The sequence below is a fragment of the Budorcas taxicolor genome, chromosome 4 (assembly GCF_023091745.1).
Source record: "Budorcas taxicolor isolate Tak-1 chromosome 4, Takin1.1, whole genome shotgun sequence".
Taxonomy (NCBI): Eukaryota; Metazoa; Chordata; class Mammalia; order Artiodactyla; family Bovidae; genus Budorcas; species Budorcas taxicolor.
Window position 1 is genome coordinate 10,210,332 of NC_068913.1, and position 12,769 is coordinate 10,223,100.

General features: G+C 38.2%; 1 protein-coding gene across 1 annotated transcript in view; it reads left to right on the forward strand.

The window, feature by feature from the left end:
• CDK14 (cyclin dependent kinase 14) overlaps positions 1-12,769 on the forward strand; it is a 664,071-nt gene that overhangs the window by 304,796 nt on the left and 346,506 nt on the right. Inside the window, exon 7 of the mRNA XM_052638676.1 lies at positions 7,639-7,701. Within this exon, the coding sequence (XP_052494636.1) occupies positions 7,639-7,701 (63 nt within the window). The remainder of the gene's footprint in view (positions 1-7,638; positions 7,702-12,769) is intronic.

Genomic DNA, 12,769 nt, shown 5'->3' on the forward strand with positions numbered 1-12,769 from the left:
AGTGGATCACTTTCCCATTATAAGGAAGAGATTAGGGTGTAATCTCTGGGATGAGGAGTGAGGAGCTCCTTAAACAATAAGGATCAGTCTGGAAAAGGAGGGCTTGATATTTTTGTGGGCTCTATATCACTGTGCCTCGGCTCTATGTTTCCAAGGGGTACATGTTATCAGCTAGTTCTTAACATATCTCATGTGTTTGCTTTTTTAATGTATTTATTTGGTTGTGCTGAGTCTTAGTTTCAGCATGCAGGATCTTACTTGTGGCATGTGGGATCTAGTTCCCCGACCATGGATCAAACCCAGGTTCCCTGCATTGGAAGCACAGAGTCTCAGACACTGGACCACCAGGGAAGTTACCCCCACCCCCATCTTTTTCTTTTTTTTAAATTCAGGTTGGCACTTAATGTTTCATTTTTTTTAAAACGAGTATTCATTAATTTCCAAATAAAAGTATAGCTGAGGTGTGATGCTTATTTTTAAAATTAATTTATTTTTAATTGGATGATAATTACTTTACAATATTGTGTTGGTTTCTCCCATATATCAGCATGAATTTGCCATACACTAACATGAATGAACTGTGGTATCTAAATGTAAAATAAGCCTGTTCCTCAAGAAGAAAGAAATTCAGAATTAGTTTTATTATCTCTGGAATCTTTCTAGTATTCCTACTATTGTGAGGCAGTTTTTTTTTTTTAATGCTATAAAATTACATGAATCCTGAATATACTGACTTCTGTCTTGCTGTCAAGATGGAAAACTAACATGAAAAGAAGTCAAGAATATGGAGGGTGTGTGTAGCAGAAAATGAGGATTTCTGTTGGTTATCCCCATGGAAAGACTTCCTTATTTTTAGCTCAGATGCTAAAAATAGGACTGTGCTATTTTCAATATCACATTTTTGGCAGTGCTTCTGAAAAACATCAAAAATTAGCTGACAGATATTGTCGACACCATGCTTAACATGAGAGGGTGGGGGGAAAGTGTATGTGTTGGGGAAGGTGCTCTGTTTAGATTCCTGCTTAATGAGAAAAGGTCAGTCTGAAATTCATTGCTGATATTAAAGCATAATTTCTCTGAGGGACTTGGCATCTCTTGAATAAGAAGTTTGATCTTTTCAAGGAACAATAATTGGAAAACCTCATTTCATTGATAATACATTGATTACAAAGAAACATAAACCCATACTAACAACTTCCCTGGTAGCTCCAATGGTAAAGAATCTGCCTGCAATGCAGGAGACGTGGGTTTGTTCCCTGGGTCAAAAAGATCCCCTGGAGAAGGAAATGGCAACCCATCCCAGTATTCTTGCCTGGAGAATCCCATGGACAGAGGGGCCTGGTGGACTACTGTGCCTGCCTGGGATCGCAGAGTTGGACACGACTGAGTGAACTAACATTTTCACTTTCAAACACATACTAAATGATGAAGCCTACTGAATAATTGACTTATACTTGTTTCTGCCCTGGTCAGCTTTCACGTCCAAAAGCTTGTCTGACTCTGGGGTCTTCTGAGAGTCTTTTTACCAGTGGTGTTCAGTGAAGGCATATTACTTCTTTTCCCTCACCCAAAGTCAGTTTTAAAAGGAGTAAGGAATGGAGAATTCCAGAAAAACATCTACTTCTGCTTCATTGATTACGCTAAAGTCTTTGACTGTGTGGATCACAACAAACTGTGGAAAATTATTAAATAGGTGGGAATACCATACCACCTAACCTGCCTCCTGCAAAATCTGTATTCAGGTCAAGAAGCAACAGTTAGAATTGGACATGGAACAACAGACTGGTTCAAAATTGGGCAAGTAGTACATCAAAGCTATATATTGTTACCCTGCTTATTTAAATATGCAGAGTCCATCATGCGAAATGCTGGGCTGAATGAAGCACAAGCTGAAATCAAGACTGCTGGGAGCAATATCAATAACCTCAGATATGCAGATGACACCACCCTTACAGCAGAAGGTGAAGAAGAACTAAAGAGCCTCTTGATGAAAGTGAAAGAGGAGAGTGAAAAAGTTGGCTTAAAGCTCAACATTCAGAAAACTAAGATCATGGCATCCGGTCCCATCACTTCATGGCAAATAGATGGGGAAACGATGGAAACAGTGACTGACTTTATTTTCTTGGACTCCAAAGTCACTGCAGATGGTGACTGCAGCCATGAAATTAAAAGACGTTTGCTCCTTGGAAGAAAAAGTATGACCAACCTAGACAGCATATTAAAAAACAGAGACAATCACTTTGCCAACCAAGGTCTGTCTAGTCAAAGCTATGGTTTTTCTGGTAGTCATGTATGGATGTGACAGATAGACCATGAAAGAGGCTGAACACCAAAGAATTGATGCTTTTGAACTGTGGTGTTGGAGAAGACTCTTGAGAGTCCCTTGGACTGCCAGGAGATCCAACCAGTCCATCCTAAAGGAAATCAATCCTGAATGTTCATTGGAAGGACTGCTGCTGAAGCTGAAGCTCCAGTAGTTTGGCCACCTGATGCGAAGAGCTGACTCACTAGAAAAGCCCCTGATGCTGGGAAAGATTGAACAGGAGGAGAAGGGGACGACAGAAGATGAGATGGTTGGATGGCATCACCCACTCGATGGACCTGAGTTTGAGCAAGGTCCAGGAGTTGGTGATGGACAGGATGCCTGGCGTGCTGCAGTCCATGGGGTCACAAAGAGTCACACATGACTGACTGACTGAACAGCCACAACAAGCAATGGAGAGTGGAAATCAAGAAAACGGGAATGTCATAGTCCAGCTGGTTTTGCATCTTTTTCTTTGGCTGGATTTTTTTTTTTTTTCCAGGTAATCTTTTGAAGGGATGTTCTGCACTCAGGCCTGTTTAAAACTGTCATCATGTTTATAATTTATTTTTGCAGTCTCCTTTCATGTCTTTCTCTTCAAGTTTCATGGGTGTGTTCTGTTGGTCATGTAGTTCTCAGGTCTACATATGACTGAAATTAACTGAGACTCTGTTGTGTGCAAGTGCTTATGAGGAAAAAGTCTTCTCTCCAGTATTTTATGCTCTTTCTATATGCTGCTGTTTTACAAAGGAATATCTGTCTTCTGCCTTCTAAATTGATCCTGCCACAGTGTAATGAAGTCAACATGGAGAAACCCAAACTGTAAATGTGGTTCTTTTACAGAAAACGTTTATGTTCAGGGGATTATGGTTTCAGATATGTTCTTCAAATTCCTTCCCCTTGAAATACTCCTGCACCTTTGTAAATCCTATAATAAATGCTGCGTACATGCGTGCCAAGTCACGTCCGTCATGTCTGATTCTTTTGTGAGCCCCATGGACTGCAGCCCACCAGGCTCCTCTGTCCATGGGGTTCTCCAGGCAAGAATACTGGAGTGTGTTGCCGTTTCCTCTTCCAGGGATCTTCTCCACCCAGGGATCAAACCTGCATGTCTTCTATCTCTTGGCATTTATGTTTCCTGCATTTACCGCTAGCATCACACGGGAACCTTAAATAAATGCTACTTGATGGGTAATCAACAATAAAGAAAGAGGAACCTGATTTTGAAAGAAATGCATGCGAGTATGGGGATTGAACCTTCCAGCTGTTTTCTGCTCTCACTCTTCTGCTTGGTATACAAATCTAGCCACACTTGATAGCTTCATTTAAAACCACCCACTCTAGAGGGAAGGCTGATGAAGTATTCTTAGGCATTCAGGTATAAACCTGTCAGACACAAGTACTTTTAAAAGCATTGCCCAAAAGAACAGCAGCAGTTGTAGAGTGAATAAGAGGGAGGTGCAGGAAGATGAAGTGAAGCATAACGTGGTACAGGCCAGAAGAGATGCTAGCCACGAGCCAAGACAGAGATCGGAGGGGGAAGAGTGACTGGGTTTGGTCTATAGTTACCAGGCACCTAGTCTAAAGATACTCCTTTTATTTTTAGAACAAGAAATGGCCAGAGATCAAGCCAGATGGATTGAGATTATGCGTGTCTCATCAGTGGATAGTGATCTGTTGGTCATGTGCCATAGGGGCCTTCTGTTCAGAACTTGTATGTGTAGGATGGCTTTAAAAAGTGTAATAACAGAGAATTACCTCCCAGCGTGACTGTTAAGGTTACTTCTATTATTTCTGGACCAAGAAAAGTCACAAGGGTCACATAATCCAGTGAGTTGAACGAAGGAGAGAAGTTAAAATGAAGAGATGTAATGAAATTTGTAATTTAGGCACATCTAATGTAGTTCCAGGCATAGTATTGTATATTAAAAAAAGAGGGGGGAGGAGAAAGTTTTTAATTAAAGTAAAATGGAAGTTTGCCAGGATACAAAATAAAACCTTATACCACCTTTTGTCTTTTCCTCCATTTGAGGTTCTCTAGATTTTTGCCCCTAATCACCCAGAGCAATCTGAGATGAATGATGTATTTGCTAGAAGTAGTCTCAGAGGTTGTGTACGGAGAGCTGTGGAGTATGAATGGGAATGTCTGGACGTACGGACAGGAAGAATGCATATAATAAGAGTGAAATGTTATGCCTAAGAGTTCCAGTTCTCAAACGGTATTTAGCATTTCATTTTGAATTGCAGTCCTCCAAAATATCCCTTCGTAGTCTAAACACACTACAGAAAATCTTCATCACCATCATTATCCTCATCATCACCTGCAGCATCTACCCCGTGCTGGGCATATTGGATATTTTCATACTAATTTTCACAATATCCATATGCAGTAGGTGTGCTAGGATTATCCCCATAACACAGATGAAGACACTGATACCCAGAGGTTATATAACCACCTAAGGCTATGTAGCTAGTGACAGCCGTGTGTGTGTGCATACATACATGTTCATGCCATACAACTGAGGGAATACAAATTTAAAATTTTTAAAGGTTTGGGAAAAATCTTTTTGAAATTTCCCTAAGATCTCATTTCTGGAGAAGCCTCCTTGTTATTCATGTTGCAGGATCATTGGGCATGCATATACACACAGAAGGATATAAGGTATACATGAGACTCAGGAACTTTTTCCCCCGTTCCTGATATATTTCCATCCTCATAGTTAAGTGGGGATTTTGTTTGTTTGGTTGGGTTCAAACAAAATGCTTGAGTACTTTATTCTTTGAAAAAAGTTACAGTATTTTCACAGGTATATAAAAATCCACAGAACGTTTGAGTTCTCTGAAAGCAGAGACTCTGTTATTTATTTATGCACAATTTGCATTTAATGCATATACGTCAAGTAGAAAGTACAATGGAAGCTTTGACCCTAACATCATTTCACTTCTTTAAGGATATGTAGCCTAAGTTTATTGGGCATAAAATTAAACATGCTTTTTAGCTGTGTTACTCATATCCTTTATATAACCTCCTTTTTACTTTTTAATTTTATTGTCAGTTTCACTGGTTGATTTTTTTTAAAGAAGTAACCTTCAAAATTTTGTGAAAATTTGAGCTTCTTCTTTTATTTTGGTCAGTATTTGCTTTATAGTGATATACCATGTTGCTAGGTGAATAAATGTTTAATCTGTTTTCTTTGAATTCTGTTATGTTTAACATTTACATTGATAAGTTGCTCTTTGCTTTTTATTGGTACTTGCCAGTATAAATACCATAAAATATAAATAACATCAATATATAATATATAATATGGTGTATTATCCCTTTACTTTCAGGTTTTCTGTTATTTTTTGTTATTATATTTAGCCTTTATCTTGGAAAGAGTGTGAGTTTGATTTTGTTTTGTAAACTGAAAATTTACATTTTAAAAAGAGATTTTAACATATGTTTATTAATTATTGTTATGATTGGATCTACTTTCTATTTACCAGTTTATTATGTGTGAGACAGCAAGCACATTATAGTTGTATATCATGTAGTATATTAAAACATACTTTTTCATGGACCATTTTCATGTTCTCTTACAGCATTGTTAATCGGCTATGCCCTAGTACAAAATAAAAAATTTTTAAAGTATATAGTTTCTGTCCTCAGTGTGTGGAAAAGAGAAAGGCAATACGGTCTTAGAATATATCCAAGAGCATCTCTTCTATCCCATGTTCTTTCCCTTTGTTCTTCCATGGCTGACCTTTTTCACTCTCTACTCAGATCTTATTTGAAAGTATCACTTACTGTGGCCTGTCTTGAGCAGACATTAAGGGCCTCCCTCTATGTCCTCAAACACTGCCCAGTAGTATTCCTAATGTACAACTGACTGTACTGTCATTACACATGTCCTGGTTTTTTTCCACCTACATCTGTTTCCTTGAATTCTGTGTCCTTACTGATTAGTGTCACTAAACTCCAGAGCTTTCTTTGGGCACCTGATGTGAAGAGCGGACTCATTGGAAAAGACCCTGACTCTGGGAAGGATCGAAGGCAAAAGGAGAAGAGGGCAGCAGAGGATGACATGGTTAGGTAGCATCACTAACTCAACGGGCATGGGTTTGAGGAAACTCCAGAAGATAGTAAAGGACAGGGAAGCCTGGCATGCTATAGTCCATGGGGTAGTAAAGAGTGGAGCACAATTTAACGACTGAACAACAGCAACAGAATGACTAGTGTAGCGCCTGGAAGGTAATGAGCTGAGAAATACATGGTGAACAGTGAATGAATGCTAAATTCTGCTCTGTATTCTCAGCAGTTACCAGCTGGCACGCAAGAAAAACTCAGTAAAGGAATCTGAAATGTTATCATCATGGCTACAACCATGTACAGGCTTATTTATGAATGTGTCAAAAGCTTATAATTCCTCAACAATTGAAACCTGATAATGGAGCATAAATAATCGTGGTCACTGGTTTTTACAGAGTGATTAAATCATAAAATTGTTACCGCCAATAGATAAGATTAGGAAAATTTGTACAGCAACTCTACATGTTTCTTTAGAAGTTTTATGTAGCTCATGATATAAACAGAAAAAGCATTAAAAAGAAAATATACAACGTGTGCAAATTCAACTTGGGATATTTGGAAAAATTACAGTATAAGTTGCTATCTAGGGATATTTCTTTTTAAAATAAATCTGGATGTATTTGTCTTAATTTATAACTTTGGAAGTATTTGCATTGATTTAGAAAGTAAATCATTATCAAGTTTTATAAAAGAAATATTTTTTCAAATATATTCAAGAGTGCTGAGAATCTGAAAATTATCTTTTAATGAATATAGTTATGAGAAATGTAAATACATCCAATGATTAATTTTATTAGAATGATCTGTTTGTAATATTTACATGTCATACAAAATAAATAACCATCACCTTCATTTCCACTTGAAAAATGCAGGTAATTGAAATTGTATTTGGATTGGTTAACTCTATGTGTATGTGCTTTTAGTTGAAGTTAAGGTATATATATTTAGGTAAGGTTTCTTCTTATTCCACTTAAGAGATACATATTCAATGTGAGAATTAGGCATTTAACAAATTAGCAAATTGTGGACATAAATTCTTTCTAATGCACAGATATGTTTAACATAAGATAGAATCTGGAGTAATGATTCAACTGTGGTTAAAATGGAGGGTGGAGGAACGTGCAGCTGCATACACTAGAAAATCCACCCACTTGTCTTATATTTGCTTGGTTCAGAAAGTAGTGATGACTTTGAAATAGAAAAATATTGATTCATTGTTTTATAGCCAAAGGGATGTTAATACGTTTTCCTTTTTTTCTTCTAGCATACTGATTTATGTCAGTACATGGACAAGCACCCTGGGGGGCTGCATCCAGATAATGTGAAGGTACGAAAAGATCTTTTAAGTCAAGGCTTAGCATTCTTCATGTGCATTTTTTGAACCAAAGTCTAATGCCTCTACTATAATTTTTTTTTAATTATGTAAAGAGAAGTGATACTGAAGTGAACCACAGTCATTCCTTTGACAATGACAGCCATGCTTTGGCATTAAATATTTTCACTGGAGTATTATTATTTATACTGTACCCTATTTTTCCTTCATGGAGAACCATTTGCCAGTAATGAGAGAGATCTACTGGAATCCTGCCAAAACTATGTTTTCAGTAGAGAGGAATCTCCAGTCGCTGTAGCTTAGAGCTCCATACTGAAGTACCAGTTGGTTTCAAGATAATGTATTATTATGACCCAAAATAGTGTTACGATGAGTTCATGGTGCATATTTTTTCATTTGTTTGTATGAACAGATAAAAATGATTTTTCCTTCAGTTTTCTTTTATTTCTTTCACCAGATATTGGATTACTACGTGTAAAAAGAATTAAGCTTTTCTAAGTTTTGACCTAGCAACCATTTTGGAAACATTTCCCCGTATTTCAAACTTAAAAGAGGAGAGTCTTTTCTTGGCATATGTTGGGGAGTTAGAAGATACTAAAGGTAATCGGTAGGCTTAATGATGTGCTTCCGTTTTAGTTTTGAAATGGCTGCATTTCAGGATCCCGAGAACCCATTCAGTGATATAAATGCATTTGGAGTATCATTATTTGTCTCCTTTTCATCCCATTCACTATCTGCACCTTTCTTGCAGTGTGGCATTGCTTTCCTGTTGTACTTTCCCCTTTGCTAGAGGTAGATTTCACCTATAGCGTTACATGTGTTCATTTCTTTTTTGCTTTATAAAAATACTATCTTATTGTCTGTAGTTTCTTATTTTTTCGATATCTAGTTAATGGGTTTTCTTTATTCATTAGAATTAGTGATGTCAGTTATAGTGAATTTAATTGAGACATTTGCCCCCATGGTGGTAAATGACAAAAGGATTTTTTCTCTACATTCCCTAGGACTGACTAACCAGTCATTAAAACTTGTGCCATTCTGATGAGTAAAAATGAAATGTTTTTACATTGGCATTTTCTTGACTGCTAGTGACATTGGGCATCTTTTCATGTTTCTTGACCATTTGTAATTCTGCCATTACAATTTGCCTGTTCTTCTATATTGTTCAATTTTCTATTGCATTGTTCTTTTCTTAATAAATTGAAGGCTATTTTTAATATTTGTAACATTAATGATGGGGCTTTTTAAGGTGATCACTTTTGTTATACATTTTTAAAATGTGGGAAACTGTAGGAACTCTGCAAGACATTCTTTTTAAAATAAATACTAGAATCAGTATGGTACTTGAAGTATTTGTTGACTTTTTTCATATACATCCTTTTTCATTGTTGTGACTTTTTGTTTTATTAAATTTTTATTTAGATTCAGTTTTTTGACTATTCGCTTTTCTTAAACATCTGTATCCATTGACATAGATTTTTAGTGGTTGCATTGGGCAAGAAATTTTAACAGGCTAAGAGATTTTTTTATTAATCTTGTTTAATACTAATTAATACTATTATTAATTACAATACTAATGTTTAATGACCACAATTTTTTTTTAACATCAAAACATCTCAAGTCGTCTCATTACTACATTTAATGTTCTCTTTTTAGGGTTGATTGGGTTCAAAATCAACAGTATGGTACCTCCTTACTCTTATTTTCCACTTCAGCCCAGGTAATCTGCAGAGAGCCCAGCTAGTGGAAGCCCAGGACCTATTAGAATCAGTGGAAATCAGAGGCTACTCTGAGCTAACTTTGACCTCCCAACTTTAAATTCAGTGACAGGATTGAGATTAAAGAGCTGACTCCTCCTTTGCAAAGAACAAAGACATCACTGGATTTCCAGTATCCTGGTTTGGTCTTCTCACCAATACTTCGTTGCTGTTATTTAGTCACTTAGCCATGTCTGACTCTTTGTGACCTCCTGGACCACAGCACGCCAGGCTTTCCTGTCCTTCACTATCTCCTGGAGTTTGCTCAGACTCATGTCCACTGAGTCAATGATGCCATCCAACCATCTCATCCTCTATTGCCCTCTTTTCTTGCCCTCAATCTTTCCCAGCATCTTTCAGGGTCTTTTCCAGTAGTCAGCTCTTCGCGTCAGGTGGCCAAAGTACTGGAGCTTCTGCTTCAGCGTTAGTCCTTCCAATGAATATTCAGGACTGATTTCCTTTAGGATGGACTGTTTTGATTTCCTTGCAGTCCAAGGGACTCTCAAGAGTCTTCTCCAACACCACCGTTCAAAAGCATCAGTTCTTTGGCTCAACCTTCTTTATGGTCCAGCTCTCACATCTATACAAGACTACTGCAAAAACTATAGCTTTGACTAATGGACCTTTGTTGGCAAAATGATATCTCTGCTTTTGAATACGCTGTCTAGGTTTGTTATAGCTTTCCTTCCAAGGAGCAAGCGTCTTTTAATTTTATGGCTCATTAGTTATGGGTAAGAATTGGTGGAAAACTTTATCTGTGAAGCAAAGGAAGAGAGCTCTTCCCATAGAGCATTGCTGTTTTCATCTCAGGCTGGCATCACTGGTGATTTCTGTAGCCTTTGTAGTAAGTTCTGCTTTTTCCATTACATTTTATTTTTCCTTAATTGCTTGATAGTCATGGAGAGATTGAGCTTCTAGGTTACTGATTTTCAGTTACTAGGCTGCACTGCTTGAAATTGTGTTTCAATAACTCTTACCCATCTTGCAAGCTTTTCTTTCACCCCATGATCAGTCATCATATGCTTAGTATATGTATATATACATCATTCAAATATTTAGTATGTATATCTTTCCAAATATGAGAGGCAGCAATAGGTATTGATATATAAGTATCCCTTTCCCCATAGCTATTGAGGTCTTGGCTTCTTTGAGGATTTGCCAAAATGTTCTTGATTGTCCCAGTTCTTGGAATACTTAAGGGTGCAAGAAATTTTGGTTGGCATTGACGAGGTCTTCAAACTGGGCTCCATAGCACAGTCATCTGTGAAATTAAAAGAATATACATATATGTATATGTGTGTATGTATATATATGTATACATGGGCCTCCCTGGTGGCTCAGCGGTAAAGAGTCTGCCTGCCAGTGCGGATTCGATCCCTGAGTTGGGACGATTCCCTGGTGTAGGAAATGGCAACCTACTCTAGTATTTCTGCCTGGAGAATCCCGTGGACAGGGAAGCCTGGCAGACTACAGTCCATGGGGTCATAAAGAACTGGGCATGACTGAGCAACTGAGCACACACACGCACACACATATATACACATATATAGTCTCTTTTCTTTTCCCAGAATCAAAATTTTAAAAGCACCCTAAGTAGGAAATGGGCTTCCCTTGTGGCTTAGCTGGTAAAGAATCTGCCTGCAATGGGGGAGACCTGTGGGTTGGGAAGATCCCCTGGAGAAGGGAAAGGCTCCGCACTCCAGTATTCTGGCCTGGAGAATTCAGTGGACCGTATATAGTCCATGAGTGACTTTCTCTTAAGTAGGAGATGGTGGGCATTTGTTCAGGCCAGGGCTGAGAGGCCTGGCTGCCTCGCACAACCCCCAGCATCAGCCTGCTTTCCTTGTGGCCTGTAGGCGTCTGCCTGCAGCCTGGAGAGCTGGTGGTGATGAGGGCCTGCTGCTCTCTCCCAGCTCCACAGCCTGCCTGCCTCAACAGCTGTCGCTCTGCCAGCTAGGTGGTTGGTGGGGTGTCCGAGAGAACAGCAGGGGCTGGGCAGGTAGGAGGGGATATGGGTGCTTCATGAAACAGGTCTCAGACCCAGGCCTGAAGACTGAAAGCGTCTATTATGGGGCATCGGGTCAGTCCAAGAGAACAGAGGTAAAGAAGGCCCCCCTTGACAAATAAGTAACTCAGAGGAAGCAAGGTTGGTTTGTTTTGATTAGACAGAGAAAGAAGCATCAAAAAATTATCAATAATAATATCTAAGAGGCAAAAGAGAATAGTATACCTATAAAGCACAATGCTACATTACTTTCGTTGTGGTTCAATCACTGAATCGTGTCTGACTCTTCGCAACCCCATGGACTGCAGCACACTAGGCCTCCCTGTCCTTCACTATCTCCCTTTATTTTAAACAGAATAAATCAGTGAACATGAGGTAGCTTTGGAAATTAAAAATATGATGACAGAAATTAAAAACAACAACAATAATTTTTAAATGGGAAGTAGGATTACTTAGGATGCAATTTACATCATTGCTGTAGGTAAACTTTGAAATTTGCTGTTGTATTTTATATTCCCCTTCAGGTTTCTATTTTCACTATTTAAGTTAAGCAAAGTCTGCTTTCTTCCACTTTTCTTCTTTGTACTTTCTAAAATAAAGTGAAGCGATTACTAATATAATAAAATAAAAAACAACAGTCGTGAAAATGGATGGAAGAAAAAGTTGGAGAATTGTACCAACTTATGCTTATGTACAAAGTAGAGCATAAAATAGAAATCTGAAACATGAGACAAGAATTATTAAAAACATTTAGAATCCAGTTCAGGAGATGGGCCATCTGAATAATTGGAGAAAATCGGATGTAGTTATTAAAATAATAAACTTTGAAATATGCTTCTTCTAGATGTGAAGGATGTGCACTTCAAGATTAAACAGATCTTTTAAATGCCCAGAACATTTAATGAAACTAGAAGAACAGTAATATTGATTATGGCAGAATTTCTGAACATGATTTCAAAGACAGATCCTACCAAAAGGAAGCAGATTTACTGCTAAGAATCAAGAATTACAGTGGTGTCGTCACCGTTTAGGGGGGTTTTCCTGGTGGCTCAGTTGGTGAAGAATCTGCTTGTAATGTAAGAGCCCACCTGCAATGCAGTAGTTCAGGTTCAATCCCTGGGTCAAGAAGATCCCCTGGAGAAAGCAATGGCAACCCACTTCAGTATTCTTGCCTGAAAAATCCCAGGGACAGAGGAACCTCGAGGGCTATAGTTTATGGGGTCGCAAAGAGTTGGACATGACTTAGGAACTCAACCACCACCGCCACCGCCACCTTCACCATTTAGACTTCAGCAGCTGC